Genomic DNA, 22,262 nt, shown 5'->3' on the forward strand with positions numbered 1-22,262 from the left:
TTATAGTGTTGGAAGGGTTAGATTTAGGAACCTTCAGTGTTGCTGAGCCAGTGGATTTTTTCTAAAGACTGAGCATAATGTGAGTGAAAACTTGAAGAGGGATTTCATGAAATCTGTAAAAGATACAAAGAAGCTGAAATAAACAGAAGTAGAGGAACATGTTCCGAAACCTTCTACATAGAAATGAGGAACTCCTGCTGAAAAACATAGATTTATTTTTTATTAAAACAACACATGCTGCTACATTTGGAGATAAAAACAGTGGATGTAACAGTAGGAGAGGAACAATGATAAATTACCAGGTTTCACATTTTTGCTTATTTATCTCCAGAGTACAAAACGACACAGGAAACTCGGTAAAAACCGACAAAACTCGTTTTCAAAGCTGTTCAGTCCGTCAGACTTTATGGGTGTTTGATTATATTTAGAAGCGGTGGAGGGTTTGAGTTGTACACACACATGCAGATGTCTGCTTCGTCACGTCGAACTGGAGCGTTATTAAAGGCCGACTCCAGAGTCAGGCATGAAGAAACTACTTCAGTCCAAAACAAAGCTAAAGTTCAAACATCAAGAGAATATTTAAAGTAAAAAATTTTTTTGCACCCATAATGAAAAACATAACAAAACAAAGAAAATCAGATTTAAATTTGATTTGTTAACACACTGCTGAGGCACTGGTAATGCTGGATATGATTTCTAAGTTTGATTTCTCTAAGAGATAGTTTGAATCTTTTTTCATGAAGTTGTGCATCTTTGTTTGGTCAACCAGTCTCATGTTTTAGTTAATAGGAGTTAGAGCTGTTGATCTGGTTTAAAGCTGGAACAAGCTGTCCTCCTCCAGCATGTAGCTGGTTGTTGTTATGCTGGCATCAGTTCCTGACGAAACGTTGGTATCAGCACTTAAACAACTGGAAGGCTTCAGATGAAACACTCGCTGCAACCACAAAGTGTTTCCTTTTGTAACAAAAGCGTTTCATTCAAAATCAGAGTACAATCAAAGCAAATATCCTAAACAGACTTGAGTCAAACAAAAGAAAACATTCAGATTCTTTTGAAGCTGCTTCACGCAGGAAAGTAAAAGACGCGAAACTTTTCAAAATGTAACATTTCTGTGTGCTTCTTTACGCTAACAAAGTCCCAGATCGACACCAGAAACGTCTCAGTTTGTTCACAGCACCGACATAAAAGCTCAGAATGAATCAGAATGTTTGTTCAAACAGGAAACAGTCACTGAGGAAGACTTGGTTTTTGTTTCGTCTCTGCTAACAGCTGCTGCATAGCTTTTAGCTTTAAATGTTTCTTTTGGCAACTAAATGCACTGGTTCTGATGGAAAAACATGATGTGAAACATTCAAAGAAAAGTCATACATTGATCAATTTATGTAACCAAGACACAAAGTATGTATGTATATGTATATAAATGTTTTATGAATATTTTCATGTTTAATTCTTAAAACATCTTGAAAGATGAGGTTTTTTTCAAATTGAAATATAATCTAGTTTGTTGAGCTAATAAAGTCAAGGGAAAAAAACGATTATAATCAATTTTAATCAACAGTTCAGTCATGAGAAAAACTAAGTACACCCTTCCATGTGACTTAAATGTTCTGGAGTTTAACCCATTTGATCAGAACCGGGTCATCAGCAGGACAACGACCCAAACACAGCAACACATCCATCAACAGAATGGACGAAAAGAAATAAAGAAGCGGACTAGTCAAAGTCTAGATATCAAGTTCCTTACGTAGAACTGATCAGTTCATTAGGACTGATTTGGGGTCAGACTCTGAGGTCAAACAGGTCAACTCCACTTCATTAGTTTATTAAGGTAAGACTTGAATCTGTTGGTGAAGGAAGTGACTTCCTGATGTGACCTCAATGAACTTTAACATCTGGGTCTGATATGTAAGTAATGTTAGCATGTTAGCATGTTAACATGCTAACGTGTTAACATGAATCAAAACGTTTTGATGAAATAAAACTGCTATTCAAGCTTCTGTGCTGTGATTGGTGGAAGGCATTGACAGGAGAACCCAAACATCCGGCCAGACTTGACCTGACTGGACCGTTCAGACCCTCCTACACACACACACACACACACACACCCACACCCCCACATAGGTGTGTGAATCAGTGCAAACAGTACTGAGTTTCTCTGGGATCAACTCTCTCTCCTCCGTTACAGAGATCTACCTTTAAATGAAACTTTATGGATTCATAAACATCTTCAAACGGCGCTGACCGCATCACTTCCTGTTTGGTTCCTCTGAACCTCAATCTGTTCACTTTCCAGCTGTTGGTGGAAGGTTTGAAAATAAACTTTGACCTTTTCACCATCAGGATGATGAAGCTCCTTCCCATGCAGAACCTTTAGAGGGAAAAATATTCGGCTCTGAACATAAAAAGCTAATTTCTTCTTAACTTTGCAGAAAGTGAAGCTTAAATCATTTAAAGGTCAAATCTTCTGATTTGTGTCAGCAGACGGACGCTGCTGCGCTCTGATAATAAATCTCTTTCCATCTCTCCAGCTTCATCTTCCTCCTCTTTCTATTCTGTTCTGACTCTTTAGTTCTTTTTGCATAATTGATCCAACATGCTCTCCTAATCTAACCTGCCTACAGTGATTAATGCATGTCAAAGTGTGTTTAGCCAGATTATTTGGACTCCTGTTGGTTTTGAATTCCATTATATTCAGAGTTTTACTTGTTTAGTATAATTTTTGGTCCAACTCCTGGAGAGACGTTTTAAATCCGATAACCGTTCTGAGAATCTTTCATGATGAAACACTCTAAAATCCAGCCATGATTTTTCTTTAAACCCCGCCCCTTTAAGAAAGGACCGCCCCCAACCAGACGGTTCAGCTGTCACTGCTGCCTCAGAGGCAGGCATTCAGCTACATGACAGGAAGTGACCTAGACGAGCTTCCTGTCAGGAATGAAGAATGGCTACCAGATTCAGTCCAAAACTACTTTACTTCTGATTTGAGCCGGACGCAGTTGCAGTGACCTGGTCCATGGCAGCGATGACAGCAGGTAGACCCCAGGCTGAGAGGGGGCGGGTCAGGGTCAGAGGGCAGGGGGGTTCGTCAGATACGGATCTGGTAACCGTCACTAAGGGTGCTGAGCTCCAGAGGTTTCCTCTCCACTGGGGCCGGCCTAAAAGAGAGAAGAAGAAGAAGCTGAACTCCAGGTGACTGCTAGCAGAGATGCTAACTGCTAACAAGCTAACGGGCATTAGCAATTTAACACCCTGACACTTTGTAATGCCGTGCAGCAGAAAAGTCTGTTTCCAAACTGCAGACTAACCAGAAACTTTAAAAATGCTAGTGATGTTTTAGAGCCATTTTTTCATCATGAATTTGGAAACTATGTTTCTTTTTTCATTTTCCATAAATTTCCACATCCCACAGAAGGAAACAGCAGCTTACAGGCAGGACATGTTAGATGTACCGATTGAGGTTTCACTGGTTGATACAGATTTCTGTTCATCTAACTTTACTGACTAAAACACAGCAGCTCTTCTCTCTAAACTTTGTTTTAATTTAATAATCAAATATAAAAGAAATGGCCATAAAAGGGAAGAAGAACAGAGAAAATACCATTTAAACATCTGTTGACATGTCCCTAATCTTTAATGATTCTTACTAAACTCAAAATGAAATATTAGAGAACGGTCTGATTATGATGTATTGATGAATCAAACAGATTTTCAGTTATGATGCATTTAATGAGCAGGAAAAAATATATATTTTTCATACGCGAGTTTTTTCCCCATTTCTTAAAGTCATTCAGACTTTGTTGACATTTCTCCTGATTTTTAACTCCTTGTTCATCTTGTTGTGATCATCAGAAACACAATGAACTGGGATTGATATACAGCTACAATATACAGCTACAGTAAAACGCTGTACAGTAAACAGCTACAGTAAACAGCTACAGTATACAGTGTCCTGTCAGGGCGCCTTGCCTCGTGGTAACAGCAGCTCAGTGACTAATTCTGGTGCCGCTGGGCTGCAGCTGTCGACCCGGTCAGATTCTGTTACATCCCGACTCACAAACAGGCTCAGCATCTCCCTCTGAGGGACCAACACGCTCCAGTCACCCGGTTCTTAACAGTAACCCAGCAGTAACAGATTTTCAGCACTCATTCTCTTCCTTCTACAGAGAAACCTTTCCGCTCAAACTGGCCATAAAGTCTTCATCTTAGACCAGAAAATTGTTATTTTGTGGCCGAGTGTTTCTGGATTTGTCTCCATAGCGACGATGCTGAGCTGTGTGTCCATGTCTCCTAATTTGAGATGATCTCTCCTGAGTGCTGGAGCTGCTTCAGCTGCCACACACAGAAACTAGAAAGACGTCTGATCTCTAAGGGTCCTAACAGGCAGTATGGGCTGACCCCTGGCTGACCTCAGCCTGACCCCTGGCTGACCTCAGCAGACAGCAGTGTTTCAGTTTACCTGCTCAGGTTGAGTCACTTCAGAGTCGAAGCTGCTTCAGCTTCAGTAAATCTGAACCACACACTCTGTCTGCTTCAGGAACAATGACTTACGATTTGTCTCTGCGGTGTGCTGTCCGTCGCTGAGGGCTGGCCGGCCGTCGCCGTGGCGATAAGGACTTTCCTCGGCTGCGCTCCTTGATTGGTGACTGAGCGATGGAGGATTTCAGGATCTAGAAAAGTTTGTTTTATAATAATTATTTTTAAAACAAAAACTTTCCGCCTTGCTGGCAGACACACCCAGAGTTCACAGGGAGACATTTTCAGTACCAGTTAAAATATTCAAATAAATTCAGAGGAAGTGCAGAGCTATTTATTCTGCTACAGAGGAACAGTGAGAACGTTCTCCGTTTGTCCTTCTGAGGTCGACCTTATGGAACATGATGGATGTAGAAATGCCAGCTGCATACAGTAATAGAAATGTTAACCATGCTAATCATTAATATAAGATAGTAAAGATTCTGAATGATGTTGACTTTGTTTTAAAGTTAAAAATGTTTATTGTTCATAATAAAAAAAGTTTTTCTGTAGCTAAAATAAACAGACTAAAGATTTAACAACACAATCAGAACTTTAATCGGTTTTATAAAAGTGATGCACTAGACGTGTTCTTAACTAATTTTATTTTTATAAATTTCCAGTGATGCAGAGAGAAAAGGTTTTATATTAGAATTTCCATTTCATTCATGATTTCATCCATTGGTTGAATGTGACTGTAGTGTAAGGAGCTTTGAGTTGTCAAAAATGATTGGAAAAGCACTTTAAGTTCAGTTCATTGATTTACATTCAGAATGTAGAAATATTTCTCTGTTGTTGTTGTTTGGTCTTAAAGAGAAATCAGATATGGCTAGGCTAGGGTCAAAAGGTCAAAGCTTTATAAAGCTTGGAGAATGTCGTTAGAAAAATGAATGAATGAATGAATAAAACAGCAGCTGATTGGTTGGAGCTCTGAGCTGACCTCCTGGCATTTTAAAGAAAGGAAACTATGATCAACAGCTGCTGCTGCTGCTGCTGCAGAGCCACAGGCGGAGAGAATGAGCAAAGGGAACAACAGGAAACTCACCGAACACGACGGAGACAACATGAAGTTTATGTTGTTTTCTAACCGATGAACCTGCTGTTTGTTCAAACTGATGACAGACTGAACCATTTTTAATGAGCTGATATCAACTCTATAACCACCAAACATATGTCTATATAAATACTTTTCCGTCTCCTTTAAGGTTCAAGTAAAAACTGGAAGTAAAATCTATAGAATCTCTGAACTCCATGAACTGATTATAATCAGATTATAATCCTGACATTTAACTCCAGTAAAAATCAGCCTGTTCTCAGTTCTGTCTGCTGATTGGTCTCTCACACACACACACACACACACACACACCCTCAGCCTGTCTTAATAAGTTCATACAGTCTGCAGCACAGCTGACTCAGGTGTGTGTTTGTGTGTTAACGTGTGACACCATTAGTGTGTGTGTGTGTGACAGCTGCAAGTCCCTGACCTACATATCATCTAACTGGACACCAGCAGCCTCTGTCAGACTCCCGTTCTTCTTCATGGGATTTAAACGTTAAACAGAAACATCTAAAAACACAACTGGGCTCATGAATCATTTATCATCACACGGCCTGGTTGTCGGCTCCTTCCTTCCTCATCACGACCTAAATAATCCCTGACTGGTCATATCCCACGTTCAGACCAAAGGAAGCAACATTCATCCATGATCTCAAAAAACATTTCCTTTTCCATCTGAAAGGAGCTAAATAATATTAAAGGTTGAATTTAATTACAAACGTTCATTTTCGGTATGGAGATTAGAACCAGATGAAGTCAGTGAACAAACAGAGACATGTTCCTACAAGCAGGTAATTCTAAAGTTTGTTTCCAAAGAAAAACAGAAAAGGTCGTGGCTGTCATATGATTAGATCCCAACAGACACAACGTCTTCCTGCCGTGTGGCCCCGGGCCCCTGTGTCACATAGTCCTGTTTACTTTGTGTGGACCATCCAAACAGATTTATTCTGGGCTCTGTCTGGTTTAGTTTCTGAACAAACTTGTTTATTTTGAAGATTTTAATTTAGAATAAATTTTTATTTATTCTGAACAATAATACTGACTGAATATCTAAATGTTTTTTTAATGTTTTGTCAGTTTTCAAATAAAAACCTGGAAAGTGTGGCATGCAGATCTATTCAGCCCCCAGCTGATCTGGTGTCATATAACCTCAGTATAAATGCAGATGTTCTGTTTCTGGCCTTCATTACAAGAAGTGAGAACTGTGAATCATTTTCCATCTGCTCCACTTTAGGTGCTGCTTGGAGTTAATCTGACTGATGAAATCCCAATAAAACACAACAATGTTCTTTATTTTAATGCAACAAAATGTGAAAACCTTTGCAGAAGGAATTAAAATTCATCTGTCTGTGTGCTGATGAGACAAACCTTCATCCTCATGTCTCGGCCATGTTTCTCCAGATCCTTCCTCATCTCCTGAGTTCCGAGTCGGGTCGTGTTCAGCACCAAATACTTCCACTCGATTGGCTGAAAGACATGGGGGTCGTGAGGCACGTACAAGCCAATCTTCACCTGGGAGAGACGGACAGAAGCGGTTAGAAGCTGACCCCAGGCTGCGCTGGCTCTGCTCAGCTCCACGGTTTCCTCCTCTACCTTCTTCAGAGTGTGCTGGTATCTCTTGTAGGAGCTTTCGAACTCGGCCACCAGCTCGCCCAGCGTCCGGTGGCTCAGCGGTTTGTCCATCAGGTCCGGGCGCCGGCTCATGCCCAGCGATCCGTAGCGACCGTTGCAGTAGACGCCCAGAACCACGTGGTGGAAGCAGTGACCTAAAAACTGGGTCTTGAAGCTGATGGGGAAGCGCTCCAGAGACGCGAGGCCGTTGGTCAGGTAGCTGAGCAGCAGCGGCAGCTAAGGAAACGTTTGACTGCAGGAATCATCCACACACACTGACAGAAACCTGGAAGTGAACGTGTTTGTTTGGAACCAAAGCAGCTTCCTCCGTGGTTAATTCCTTTCATTCTGATGGGATAAAGAGCCTCTGTGTAAACAGTGAAGGTCAGAGAGCCAGAGCTGCTCAGCCAGCTCCACCTCTCGTGTTTTATTCTGTTTAAACACGTAACCTGCAACCTACACACTCTTGGACCAACTGACACATGATTTGATTACACATGTCTCATGATCTTCACTTCCTTCTTTTTCTCTGTCAGCCTTCATACATTTTCCATCTTCTCCTTTTCTGCACCTAAAACTAGAAACTCGACTTCCAGCCGTTCCTAAATGAGAAACATTAAGGTTTTAGTGACGGTGAGTTCTGTTTGTTCTCAGAAGTAGGAATTTCTGATTTCCCAATCAAAAAGAGTGCCTTAAGGTTAAGCAGTGTGTTCAGGTTGGGAATGTAGGAAAAAGCAGAGATTTAACTTCTGTGCTGCTGGATGTTGTTGCTGTATGAACAGATAATGATGAGTTTCATCATATTTAATTGTTCTCAACTAAAGAAACAAGTTCTGAAATACAATCATGCTCAGTCATAATCAGTAAATCAGAAGATGTGACCCAATGAGGCTCGTTGTCAGATTAAAAACAACTCTTAGAAAATAACAACCTACAAGCAAGTTTAAACATACTTCTGATTAAGTTCACATTTCTGTTTTAAAAATGCTTGTGAATTTCCAACATCTGAGCACAAATAAAGTCCATCATTCTGAAACTAAGCATACAACTTTGTACCATAATAATTTAATGATGAAGAGAAATAGATACAGCAATAAGACAAACAGCAGCTCAGCTCTAACCGTACCAACAGACTCAAAGGAATCTGGACCAACTGGTAGCCAATCAACTGCTTGGTTTAGACCATGAAGGCTTATGATTGGTCAAAGCTTTCATCAGTTAGGGTGCTTCAATATTTATAAGACCTTCCAGAAAACTGGACCAACCTCACATCTGTGTCCTTGTCCTCGTTACTGTAAGCAATACACACACACACACACACACACAGACGGAGTCATGGAGCTAAATTTAAAAAAAACAACTCAACCTAAAAGTTTTAAAACTGTGACCCCGCAAATTCCAACCCCTCCATCATGATCAGAGCAAACCTTTACTTGTTTCTGCATCTTGAGTGTAGAAGATGTTGAATGTTTTCTGTATTCTGCATGATACACAGGATGTAATTAAGCTTTACAGCTCTCCAGACAGACACAGAGCAGAGCAGAACTAAAGAAAGCTTCCTGATCTCAGTTAGAGCACAAGCAGAGACCTGATAACAGGAAAACCTCAGAGTCTGAGCCCAGATCAGTTCTATTTAATGGCTGAGTTCAGGTCACATCCTCAGATACTTTGGTTTATGTTCCACGTCTCGTTCAGACTCTGGTTTCTCTCTAAGAAAAGGTTGAAATAAAAAGGATGAAACAGCAGGAGAGGCCATCTCCTCCAGTCTTTTAGTCAAAGAATCCAGTATTTCCAAACAAACCTGAGGCTGAATAGCAGCTCTGGGAACGGCTGACGGTAAACGGGGAGCTTTGTGGCTGAAGATGACAAAGAGTCTTTCATTATTTATAACTCAATACAAATACAAACTAAACAGCCTCCATGTTGTGATTCCTCACCTCCAACCACAATAAATACTGAGATTCAAGCTGAGCTGCACCGCTGCTGTGGCCTGCATGTCTTATCTGTGACCGCTAACGCAACAAGACATATGAACCAGACACACACACACACACACACACACACACACCCACAGAGCCGCTGCGGCCCAGAATGAACCCTGTGGATCCTGGAGGAACCTCGGATCGCTGTCAACACGAATGCAGCCGAACTGACAGGACCAAATGCCACAAGCTACAACAGATGTTCTTCTTCCTACAACTCGCTGCAGGAGCTGATTTTATCATCATGCAAGTTATTTATTTCAAATAAAAGCTATAGAAACTCTGTTATTTTAATGTTTAGAGACATAACCTGTAAATAAAGCTATGTAGATCCAGTTTAATAATAGCGTACTCAGCGTTCTTGTACCGAATTTGTGCTGATGAGCTGAGGAATCCAGGTGAGGGAGGAGCCGACTGGTTGGCCTGGTGTGTTGCCGTGACGCTGAGGCAGGGTGTGTCGCCATGGCACTGAGTGAGGGTGTGTCACCATTCCAAGGTTGTCATTGAAATGTCCTCTGATCGGCCTGCGCTCTCAGGTGAGGCCCTATAGCTCAGTGGTTAGAGCACTGGTCTTGTAAACCAGGGGTCGCGAGTTCAAATCTCGCTGGGGCCTGAACTTCCTTTTCCCTCAACAGTAAAACTTTATTCTTTTTAGATGATGTATGTTAAACTATGAACTTGCCGACCTCTTTCCCAGTCATGCCCTCTGAATATTTGCCGTTTTGCTGTTTTGCTCGTCCTTCCAGCTTCATCACCTGCTGCTTGCAGACCAAAGCCACCCTTCATTATAGTCACTGTCAGCTGCCAGCGTGACAGAGTCGCCATGACAGCCTGCAGGATCAACACTGGAAGCATTTATCCTGAGAGACGTTTGTCCTCCTGATAGACCAACGTCACCGCAAATTTCACCAAACCTTTACAGGTTTCATTAAAACATGTTCAGGGGAATTCAGGCCGACACCGATGGTGACCTTGAACGCATCCCACCATTTGCCAAAATCCTCACACACCATCTGTTTGGATGCAGCAAGCAGAGCCAATGAGCCAGCATACCAGAGACAATCACTGAGGACTGTGTCCTACTGGCAGTATGTGTGGATTTAAAGAAGAGGCTGAGCACTGGGGCTGCCAATAACAAAGGTTTTAGTAATTAATCATTCTGATTGATCAGATAAAAAATATTTAGCACATCCTGCAGATTTTCCATTAATCCATTTAAGCCTTTATATACAATATTAGAAACGCATTAAAAGATGCAAATAATTACATTTCTCTTTAATAAAGAAAATAAATTTGCAATTGCATAAAATGCAACAACAGCATTCTTTTAGTGAATACTTGATCATTTGTAGGAAAAGCTGCATCTGCAGCTAAAAATACACATTAACATGTGAAAAGCTCAGTTTTTTCTGCTCAACTGAACATCAATACTGTGTCAGGCTGATCTGTTGACCAGGAGCAGAAAACTGTGACAAAAAGTGGGCCTCATAAACTGGAAAGTACGGTAACAGCAAAAGGTGCTAAAACTGAGATTTTTTTACAGAATCAGAACCAAGTAAAGTGAAAATTATTCCACTTTGCAAAAATACATTTACAAACAAAGCTTTTTTTTTTTATCTTAACAGCAAAATGTAAAAATGTTTTGGACAGTTTTGATTTAGTTATTGCTCTATGGTGTTCTTTCAGCAAACACCCTTTTTTGAGCACTAAAGATTGATCAATTACTAAATTAGTTGACAATTATTTCAATAATTGATTCGTCACAATTAATTAAATTGGTTGTTTCAGTCCTACTGAGCACAACAGATGTTCCATCCACACATTTAGCATTAAAAAGTAACATTGAAGTAATCTGTGATTAAAATAGCTTTAAGCTGTTATTAAGCAGCAGAGACTTTAAAAATCTTTGTGTGTAAATTATTTAAGATTTCCAACGGTAAATAATTGAATCATTGATTCTATTACAAATCAAATAAGATTCGTCTAGAAACAGGTAGAAATCCAAACAGGGCAGAAAATTACCCTATTTTTCATAATTACCAACCAAATAAAGAATTAAAGAAGGTCTTCTGCTGACATGTAAGTGCAGACTGGTTGGAGACCAGAAAGGTTCAGGATCAAATCCAGGCAATACAGAACCTGAATCCATGTTCTACTGAGACTGATTCAGACAATAATTTCAACATCTAAAAGTAAAACCAGTCAGATAAGAACAGTTGGGGGAAACATGGACGCCACATTAGAAGCCAAAGCTCCTGAAAATGACACAGCTGACCTCGAACTGGAGCTCTCAGGATGATGCTAAGCTGTGAGAGCGAGCCAAGGGGGAAGAAACTTTGAAGTGTTCCTGTTGCCAGGCAACACCACAGAGCGAGAGAGGGGGTTGATGTTTTGGGGCATTAGTACTTTAGAGGTGAAAGTTTGATTGATTTATTTTTTTACTCAGACACAGCAGAGCAACAGTGTAGAGCTTATAGGATACACTCCCAGGATGACGGCTTCCAGGCATTTGATTGGTAGAGACTCCCTGATCATCTCCCTCGCTGTTTCCATCAACCTGCAGAGGAGGGACGGGCAGAGACGCATGAACAGCGAGAAGAAAAACACATGAAGAGCAAACAGGAGGAGAGGCTCCAGGGCTTTATGGGGAACTCATGATGCCGAATTATGTTCATCTCTAAACATTTAACGGTATTTTTACAACATCCACTCACCCACACAGCGGGCGGCTCTTCTTGATCTCAAAGAACTGGGTTCCAGTGTGGTTGTACCTAACACAAACGTTAAGGGCAACAGGGCTTTTAAACACTTTCACAATGTGCTTTTGTCTGCAGTACCACTTTTGTCAGCAACATTAGTATCTGACTAATCCATTTAGTTTAGAAACTTAACCTGAAATGCGGGGCTCTGTTTATAACATCTGCTGTTTAGGATGATTAAATGTGTTTAAGGATACTGCAGAGCCTTCATGTAGTTCTGGACGGCCACCAGCCAATCAGGGGCTGACATGGATGGCTTGAAGGTTGGAATGGAGGGAACAGCATTCTGGGAAAAAAAAAAACAACAAAAAAACAAACATCGTTAAATGCTTACAGTAGATTAAGATCTGGAAACTTTCAGAGCATCAAAACGATGTTTTAGTCCTTCAGTCCATCAGAAAACAATCTGCCTGCGTCATCAGAACCAGTCAGATCATACAACTCTAACCAGGACTCTTCTTTAATTTGCCAAACACGTTTATGTCATTGACAGTTTTTTTATAAATCACAGAAAATTGCACTAATTGGACGTCAGTGCTGAACAAAAATCTGACAAAGAAAAACATAAAAACAATACAAAGAGAGAAGAGATTAGATGCAAATTAAATGGTTTATATCAGTGGTCCCCAACCACCGGGCCGCGGACCAATTGGTACCGGGCCGCGCAAGAAATAATGAACTACTTCCGGATCTTTTATTTTGAAAATCCTAAACCGGATTTTACCGGTTACGTCTTGCGCGTCAAAATTGAGCCAACTTGCAGCAGAATGAGTAACAAAACAACATCGGAGTACTACAGAATAAGGTTACCTCAGAATGTCAAAGCACCACAAGAACTGAAAGGGAAAGAGCAAAGTTGGGTTTTAGGAGGTTTATAAAGCTGTCTAATGTGTGAGTGTTCTTCATTAGCAACAGTAAACCGCTCCAGTCCTGCTTTTCAGTTTGGCTTGATGGATTTCCATCTGGTCATTAGACCTGAGTGCTGCTGATGAAGAACGGTGGGATTCATTCAGATAACCAGGGCCCATGCAGAGTTTCAGAAACAACCGATGAAATCTTACGATGGGGACCCAAACAGAGCGAAGCTAAAAATGCTCTAAGATGGTCAAACGTTTGCATCCAAGTTGTGGTTTTTAGCAGAACCAGCAAGCAGAGAAGTGAACCCACATTCAAGCTACGTACTTTAAATTCCTTTCACATCATCTCAGCACTTAAGGACTGTGTTTGGTAATAACTGACCCTAAATGGGACATATACAACAACAACAGAACAGGGCCCAGGATGGACCCTTGAGGGACTCCATGGGGAAGTGGAGCTGAAGCTGCACACTGTAGTCTAGTAAAACCAAAGTCTGCAAGCATAAGAATAACGGCACCCGGACTCAACAGTAAGGAACAGGTTGTTAAAAACTTTTCACTAGTTTATGTGAGTTCTTTGGTATAAATTCACATCACAGTTGTTCTTTCCACAGCCGAGTAAAAAGGAGAAGTCTGGGTGTTTTGTGGCCGATCCGACTCCAACAGGAAATCCACACTGCTTTGAAGCAACATGTTCCAGAGATAAAGATCACTGCTGATTCTGCAGCTGGTTCACCTCAACAGGAACCTCTTCTCAGCGGTCACACGTTTAGAGGTCATAGATATTTTAGCAGAGTGACTCAGGCTGAAACACAGACTGACGTTTCCTGTGAGTCTCAAACTCAGTAAAAGCTGGGCTTGTGCGTGCAAAACGGAAGAGTGAACCATGAGCACCAGAACTATCACTTCCTGTTTCTTCCTGCTTTCTATTTCAGGCAGGAACAGAGAATGGAAGGGGGAGATAGTGGGACTACACCACAATGACTGCATCCTTACTGGGTAAAACACTTTTGTACGATAACAGCTCCCTGAATCATGCACAGCAGTTATTTAGCCACTTAACTGCTAATTTACTACAGGCAAGTAGACGATTAGCCTGAAAACAGACAGACTAATCAGGCAATCCGTCAGTCAGCAGCTCAGAGGAAGACGATCTGCCAACTGGCCATTCATCTCGTCTGCCGGCCAGCAGCAGCATATCGTGCTTTTTAACAGCCACATAATCTGGAAGTGAAATCCCCTCAGCAGTCAAACCTCCTCACTGGCTGGGCAGGCTGACACGCTGAGGCTCAGAGGGTTCAACAACAGAGCTGTTCTTTATCCTCACTTACAGTAACGACAGCCATCTTTCTCATGTTAAAAGTGTTCATTATTTTTTTTTATCTCTTGTTGTTCATTACATTATATTCAGAGGAGTGAGAAGCCGTAATGTGAGAGCAGAATGAGCATCGATTCACAGCCAGTTTATCCTGGTAATTAATCTGTCTGCTCAGCCCATCTGGAACCTCCTCCTCTGGTTTCTTGTCCACCCTTCATCTAACTTCTCTGTTATTACCTCAAACCTTCTCTACTGATTTCCTTCTCTGGTTTGGCTTCCATCTCCTCCCCCACATGTCCACCCTCTGCTGTGACATCCTGTCTCCTGTTCCTCCCTCTCTCCAGCTCTACACGGGCTGAGCAGACATCTGGGAACTGTAAATAAAACGTTTCATGCTAGCTGTATCTACAAACTCAATGTGACTTAACGTCAACGTTATTTTTGTAGAAGACAACCTGGAACAGGTCCAAATAGCACCTACAGTCCATCATACTCCAAGCCGATCGATTCTGAAGTGGAGGTGCATTATGGCAATGCAGGAAAACAAATGAGTCAACTGTGCTTAAAAAGTTGTCTAGATAAACTAGAATAAAAACATTTTTTTTAAACATAGACATAAATGTGCTGAATTACAAGTTTATTTAATAACTCTGCACCAATACAGCACACTTAAATACACTAACGTCTTCACAAGTTTGATCAAACATGTAAAAACAACAGAACTTTAATTTGTTCAGTCAGTGCAATTAGGACCATAACAGACAATGTAAAATAAATAATAAAGAAACTAAAAGTGACAAAAATATGTTGGCTAACTTGGTTAAGCACGTAAAAATAAACTGAAACATTTGAACCCTTAAAATGATTCAGAAACTGCAATGAGGAATTTTAAATATAATGCAAAATAAATGATAAAGCATGACATAGCTCCAGGCACAAAGCGTAGAATTAGACTGAATAGATCTGCCCTTATGAATCAGGCACATTGCCACTCATATCCGACCTAGAATTTTTTTCAATATCGGACCGATACAGATATTAATATTTGATTGATGCATCTCAGATGTAGGATCCTTTCTAAGATAAGAAGCTGTGACAGTAAACAGAAAACTGCAAAAACATTCAGGGCAGATAATAAAGTCCAGTTTTTCATGCAGTTATTTGTAACAAGATTCAGCAGAAAATAATCTGAATTTTGACAAGTATGGATCAAAGGAACTGCGAGTCCCTAAAGTTGGTAGAACAGCAAAGCTGAAGATGATCCTCTTCAGTTAGAGAACATCCACATTTCCTACCAGACAAAACTGGATGATAAAAGACAAAGTCTCCTCAGCTCAGCTAACCTCAAATCAGCTTCATCATCCTCTCACCTTGAAAAGAACAGACAGTTTCTAACAGTAAGAAAATCCCTCTAAAGCAAAAATGCTGAGGTATAAAACAGAAAGTAGTTTTACTTTATTATAGAAAAATAATAAAGTCAGAACAAGTGAGCTCAGGTTAAACATCTAACAACATGAACACATAAAAAACGAAGCAGAAAGAAAAACACCTTGCACCAAAACTAGCCGCACTGAGTGAAGATATGACAAAAGAAAATGAAGGGAAATCTAGAATGTCTCAGATCTGATGAACATCTACCACCAAACAAGAGAAAGAAAAGTAAAAAAAATGATATTCCTGCTTTTAGAGTTCATCACCAGCAGAAATTAAATAATCAAAAATAAATTAAATCATTTAATGAAAGAAGATCAACACTTCTGATGAGAAGAGTAAATGAATCTGAATGAAACCAGAAGGTTGTGCTGTTCCTGAGGTCGTGTAGAAAGCAGGAAAACTACATCCTCTCGTTTGAGCACAGTTCATTTTCTCTGGTACCTTTAGAAATCTTCTCTCTCATTATTAAAAAAAACTAAAAAAAACCCACTTCCATTAGCTGTAAATAACAGTGTGGACAGCTGACACTCACTGCCATCTAAAACACATTTGCTGTGTGAGCATTAAAGATTCAAGACAACTAAAGGAGGGAGAGACATGGACAGGTCAGGTTTCCTGCTGCCAAGATGTCTTCAGGGTGGGATTTCCCCAGGAACGCCAGGTGTGTGTGTGTGGGGGTGTGCGCGCGTGTGTGTAAGACATATTCATCAGACAGCTGAAGTCGTTTAAGTACAGTTAAAAGTTATTGAAAGTTGCATCGTCTCATTCAACAACGCACAAGAGAACTGGAAGAATCTGCTTTAACATGTAAAACCAGGCCAACATGGCTGGAGGTTAAACATGGGCCAAAGGAGAATTTTCTGGACCGGATGATTGTAATTAAATATTTATAACCTGAAATATGAAGCAACGCAGGTTTCATTTCTGAATATCCAACAGTATTCCTATTTTGGGGCATCCAACCACTGCTTCAACCTTTCCCCCCTTTTTAATGATTTTGCTGAATTTCTTTAAAATAAGGTTAAGTTTGCATGAACCTAAATATTATTAACATTTACTGTGCATTAAACTTTTCTGCAACCCCCCCCCCCCCCCCCCAAAACAATAAGAAAGCAGCAGTTGTTTTTAGTACTTTGTCTATAAAATGTTTTGAACATATTCAGGTGAAAAGATAAAGTATTTCATGAAATAGTTTAGATTTTTAGAATAAATCCCATATATTTTAAAGATGTAAGCTCCAGCTCTTTACTTAAAGGTTTATGTTTTGGTACTACATAAACCTTACTGCACTAAATACTGCAGTAATACTAAACAGATCCAGTGAAATTAGTTTCCCTTCATGCAGTCCAGTTGGTATCCAGAGATTATCCACTACCCAGATCGTATTTGAGGGATTACTCAGCTGCTGTGCCAAGACTGCAAACTGGTCCTGCAGGGACGGAGAGAGGCGGCGGGTCGGCGACCAAAACACAGGAAAATCAGGAAAACCCTTCCTACTGGAGGCCATTTTAACAGTCGACCAGTGGGAACAGTTTTACCAACTTTCTTTTTGCTTAAATTTTTAACTGACAAGCCTGAAAGAAATCTAATGCAGCTTCTTTTAAAAACATTTTCTTCAGTACATGTCATTGTCCTAAAAGGAGAGCCATCCCTTTATTCTCCCTTTTTCCTCTTTGCCTGAAGGTGAAAATCAGCCCATCTGCTTTTACACTTCACACACACAAATCGACACCAACAGCAGAGTGGAGTCAAGCTGCACATTAACAAACCAACTGACACCTCCATTGTTCACCGTACAGCCAGACGCTGTACAGCTGTTTCCCACCTCCAACACTAAATGCTCTCACTGCCAGCAACAGAGTGGCGGTCAGGCCCAATTTACAGAGATAATGGTAGGAAATCTCTGATGTACTGAAAGTTTCAAATAAAAATCTTCTATAGAAAAAACATTTGTGTATTTGTAAAAAATAACATTGTTACTGTCTGATGAATTAAATAAAAAGTGCAACAGGAACCATTTGTTAAACTTTGTCCACATTCCTCCTGCAGCTTATCACACAGTCTGGGAGTTTGGTACCGCCAGTCAACCGGGTCACTAATGACCACATGGGTAATTAGTGGAGTGAAACAACAACAACCAGATTCCCTCCTCTCTCAGGAAAACAACACGCATTCAGGATAATTACTGATGGGAAACTATGAAGAAACCTGGGCTGTTTTGGTACATGAGGGGTAGACAGACATAATACGAATATCATGAAGGCAGAGTTTTGGTTTTCTCCATTCAGAAGATTTGCAGTTTGAATCCACAGCAGACAAACAGCAATAAGAAGAAAACTAAACTTTGTTTAAAAATATGAGAATGTATAATAAAGACAAAAGAAATATTTGAAATAATTATAGTGGACTAAATATAGTGGTATGAAGTTAACATAAATTCATGTTCATGAATGAATTCATGAATTCATTCAAGAAGTAATGTAACTAGTAATGACCAGTGGTGGCACACTTACTCTTTGCTCATTTCTAGCTTAGAGCTTTTGCTAACTTTGAAAACATTTATTCTGTACCCAGAATGCATCACTGTAAAATGACAGCCTGTAAACAGATTAAAATCTACTGATGTCCAATGATTTCCGACATGAAGCTCTACTGTGGTCAGTTAGGGAAAATGAGCAGCAGAGTTAGCAAAACTCAACACCTGGAAAACTGAGACTATGAGAGAAAGATCTATCAAGGTGTGTAATGACACATTCCAGCCAGCTGAGGGCAGTAAATCATGTTGTAGGTTGTTATCAAGAGGGTTGAATCTAGAATGTTAGCATTAGCGTTCCCTACGTACCTTGTTGATATAGCACTTTAGCATTTGTGGAACTAATAAGCGTAACTAACTTTTTATCAGCAGTCCTTACCACTGGTAATGACAATAAAAAAAGTAGAGTGTACATTTTATTTTCATAAATTTGCAAACCGATCCCTAACAGTTAGATATGTAAAGGATATTCAACTTATTTAATTTTGAATAATTAATTTTCCAAATCAACAGGAACTTGTATAAATAAACTTTAACTGGACTGATGTAATATTTCAGCAGTAGAATGACGAATGTGTGCAGCCTTCTCAATCCTGCTGCCATGCTACAGTAAGTCTGCATGTGTGACACAGAATCACACTGAGACAACAACTAATGCCACCTGACAGGCATGGTGCTCCAGTTTAGCACGCTTGTTGTCATGGTAATATGAGGAATAACTGTGCGAGTACTCCTCAGACCATGCAGTAGTGAAACTGTGTGGCAGACCGGGTCGTCGTTATCATTAAAAGCACCCAGCTGTGAACACAAGCACAACCATCTCCAGCAGCATCAGAAACCCTGACTCACAAAGCCAAGAGAAATTCCTCACAAGTCGCTGAGAATTCACAGCAGGAGGAGAGAAGAAACACGGTGGAGCGGCAGGAGAGGTCATGTGATGCAGACCTGCATCTTATATGCTAACTGAAACCAAATCCTATGTTTCAGACTGATCTGAATGAGAGACGCACTGAGAAACCTGCTGTTGACCAAACTCAGAAATCCTGCCTTTTTATGATTAGTGAATATAACTAAGTGCAACCAGGTCACAGCTATAACTTTGTGGAAGCTGTTACTGAGGCAGGAAAACCTCACATATTGAAGTGTCGGAGGAAGCAAACAAAGCTGAACTATTTTCTGTTAAATGTCTGTGGTTGGTTCAGGCTGTGAGAACAGGACAGAGCAAGTATTTCAGCAAAGCGGCTCTGTTTGATCCTTTTAAGCCTTCAACCTTGGCCTGTTATGGAACACGGTGGATCGGGAAATGAAAAGTGCCAGAAAACCTTCTGATTTCCTCATAGAACAGTCACAACATCCCCAGGGTGCTGCATGGAGAACATCTTCATAAAGAGCTTTTTACTAAAGAAGGCAGTTCAGTAAATGCTGAACACCTCAGTGCTGTCATGTGACACAGACTCATCCAGAATAGATGCTTTGATAATGACAACAAATGTGCCTTAAAAGAAAGAAAATTGAAGGTCATCCTATTCATTTTTTATATAACAACTAAAAACTGGGGTTATGTTTTGCAGCAAAAAAAACAGTAGCAAATTTAGAATAAGCAGAACTCCAAATCATGAGGTTTCTGATTAGCAGTGTTTTTCCTCAGGGGAATAAATCATGAACAGAACGCAGATGGCTTACTTTTGGCAGGTTTGCAGCATTCCGTATCCGGTCCACCATCTCCTGGCCCTCGGGGTGGACGGCGGCCACATGGCCCCACATCCTCTCCCAGGTGACGCTCTCGATGGGGAAACCGTTCCGATTAACGTAGAAGAGAACCCCTCCTTCCTTCTTCTCTTCCTCCTCGGGGGAGTTACTGGGGGGGCAGGCAGCGGTCTCCTCCCCAGCGCCGTAGTGGAGCAGGCAGTGTGCACTGGTGCTCTTGGAGCGGCCGCGCCTGCTGAACTTGGCCGATGAGGTGCCGGTCCGGCTCGGGGAGTTGGGTCCCGTCATCGGTCCCAGTAGCCGATTCTCAGCCAGCTACAGCCGCTTCCTGCTGCCGTTCAGACAGTCCATACTGGCATAGTGAAGGCAGACCTGATGAGAGAGCAAAAGCATAAGAGATTAGGGGAACATATCTGGAATATAATCTACATATATCTTGGTGAAGTTTATGAAACCCAAAGTAAGAATAAGACCCATGCTGATCCATCATAATGGGCAATATCCACCATATCCCCTACTCCAACATCTCTCTGCCCGGCTTTCTAACCATACTGCCAGTAAAAGTAAAGTAGATGGATTTGCCTCCTTGGTCGTAACATAACATTACTAAATAAAATAAAAAAATTACATTTCATTGGGTTTTATAATATCATAATGTTCTGAAAAACCTAATTATGTGCTTTCAATGCTGAAGTAAATGCTTAAAATGTTTCACACCGTATGTAATACCTTCACTTTTTAAAGTGGATTTGAAATGTTTTCTGGCCAGTCATCTAAAAAGATTCAGTTGAGTTTCTGAGGGATTTTGCTGGTATTTTCAATTCAGTCTGAAGCTCAAAGACCTGTGCTATGTGGAGTTATTTAGAAGAAACACAGCATTACCGCTCATAAAACAAAAAACTTCTTAAATACATTTAGAAGGCAAAATTATTTCTGACAGCAACAACTGACCAATACACGGTAGTCTAATTAATATTTAATGATAACTGTTATTAAAAACAATTTTGGTGACAAAATAACATTCTAAAAGCCATAAACTGAATTATATTAAAACCAACGTTTTAAGAGGAGTTTTCTCTATATAAATACGACTAAATATGCATGTATATATTATTTCAGTAACAGAAACTGCAACTAAATTGACTTAACGACAGAAAATGCATACATTGCTAAGCTGTACGATAACAAAAATACAGAAAAGTTAATTTCTGCAACAGTTTTTTCCTTCTTACTTGAACCGTATCCGCGGAAATATTCCAACCGTTATTAATCCAAGCCTACCGTTCTTTCGAAAAGGGCTCCGACTTCACACCGTCGACGGCCTCCAAGCTCTAAAATACATTTTTACTAAAATAAACCCTCTTTAAGAGGAGGTGGGTTCCATTCATAAAAAAGGCGACCGTGTCCACTCCAGGCTGGAAAGTCTTGTTTTGGACCGAGGCTTTGTAACTTCAACCTTTTTTGAAGTTGTCAAGCTTCCACGCAGTAACGGTCTTTTAAATGGAATTCCGGTACGTTTACTTCCAAAATAAAATCTCGGAGGGATTTATTTTCTAGTCATGACGTAAAATTGTTTATAGCTCGCTCGCAAATAAGTTGTAGGACACATCACATGAGGTTATAAATAAACATCTAAATTATTATCCACAATGCCTAAGGTTAAGCAATGTACCTCTTTTATTCTGAAATTCTCATCCAGAAGTTCAGTTGGTTCCGCTCCTTACTTGACGGCGCTCTTCTATCTTTGGTCTCAGTACACTGCAGGGGCCGCTGCCTTCCACCAGCCCAGTCCTGGGTAACCTCCTCCTCTGTGCATTGCCTTCCGTTAGCAGGCTTTAAATCGCCTCGGTATCCGCTGTCTATTCGGGAAATTTGATTTCATCATGATAAAAGTCTTAATAAGCCCGTCACATGATTAAATCACTGGAGATAACGCAGCTCCTCTGGCGGATACCTGGCGATTTCTTCTGCTTCTCGAATACCCTGCATTTGCCAAAGCTAGGCGGATTCTAATTGGTTGAGCTAACAAAGAGGGGCGGGACTTACATGGTCGTTTACCAAATTTGGAACTGATGAGATACTCTGATTGGTTGATTTTGTGAACAAGTGATAAATCTGCAACAAATGTATTTTTTTTTACTCCTGGATTGTAACTGTTGATTTTGCATTAGGAGGTTATTGTCATTCTGTTCGCATAAATTAACCTGATTATTATGAAAATTTAAAAAAAACACTGCACCGTCCACACACACACACACACGCCCCCCCCCCCCCCCCCCCCCCCCACACACACACACACACACACACGCACATACAGAGAGAGAGAGAGATATATGCATATTTGAAGGCTGGGTCAAGACAAAAGGAAAAAGATATGCACAGACAAAATCTTACAGAGTCCTTATTCTTTTTTCTATTTTCAAGTATTTCATGACAAAAACATGCAGGTTTGATTTATCATTTTATATTGATTACTTTAGCAATAACTGCAA

General features: G+C 40.5%; 1 protein-coding gene and 1 non-coding gene across 4 annotated transcripts; one reads left to right on the forward strand and one right to left on the reverse strand.

Annotated features, from left to right (window-relative positions):
• Positions 1–198: 198 nt before the first annotated feature.
• Positions 199–21,769, reverse strand: vash2 (vasohibin 2). Of its 3 annotated transcripts, none has more exons than XM_032585639.1 (9): positions 21,495–21,769; positions 19,747–20,142; positions 12,119–12,207; positions 11,877–11,933; positions 11,645–11,719; positions 7,163–7,400; positions 6,938–7,081; positions 4,549–4,667; positions 199–3,155 (listed from the first exon to the last, which is right to left on the reverse strand). In XM_032585639.1, the coding sequence occupies exons 2-9, from the start codon at positions 20,056–20,058 to the stop codon at positions 3,086–3,088; spliced, it is 1,104 nt and encodes a 367-aa protein (XP_032441530.1). In that variant the 5' UTR covers positions 20,059–20,142; positions 21,495–21,769; the 3' UTR covers positions 199–3,085. The 3 variants fall into 3 exon arrangements, with proteins under 3 accessions (XP_032441530.1, XP_032441528.1, XP_032441529.1); XM_032585637.1 differs by having other exon boundaries at positions 21,443–21,769; XM_032585638.1 differs by lacking the exon at positions 21,495–21,769 and adding an exon at positions 21,052–21,304.
• trnat-ugu (transfer RNA threonine (anticodon UGU)) lies at positions 9,703–9,775 on the forward strand. Its single transcript has one exon. It is a non-coding gene; the product is annotated as a tRNA-Thr (tRNA).
• Positions 21,770–22,262: the final 493 nt, after the last annotated feature.

Source organism: Xiphophorus hellerii, chromosome 15 (genome assembly GCF_003331165.1).
Source record: "Xiphophorus hellerii strain 12219 chromosome 15, Xiphophorus_hellerii-4.1, whole genome shotgun sequence".
Classification (NCBI taxonomy): Eukaryota; Metazoa; Chordata; class Actinopteri; order Cyprinodontiformes; family Poeciliidae; genus Xiphophorus; species Xiphophorus hellerii.

Excerpts from the sequence above, each read along its gene's own strand:
- vash2 (XM_032585639.1), bottom strand. The coding sequence starts at position 20,058 with ATGACGGGACCCAACTCCCCGAGCCGGACCGGCACCTCATCGGCCAAG. Across the intron at positions 11,934-12,118 it reads AACTACATGAAGGCTCTGCA|GTACAACCACACTGGAACCC; the intron begins GTATCCTTAAAC and ends CGTTTGTGTTAG. Across the intron at positions 4,668-6,937 it reads GCCGAGACATGAGGATGAAG|ATCCTGAAATCCTCCATCGC; the intron begins GTTTGTCTCATC and ends AAACTTTTCTAG.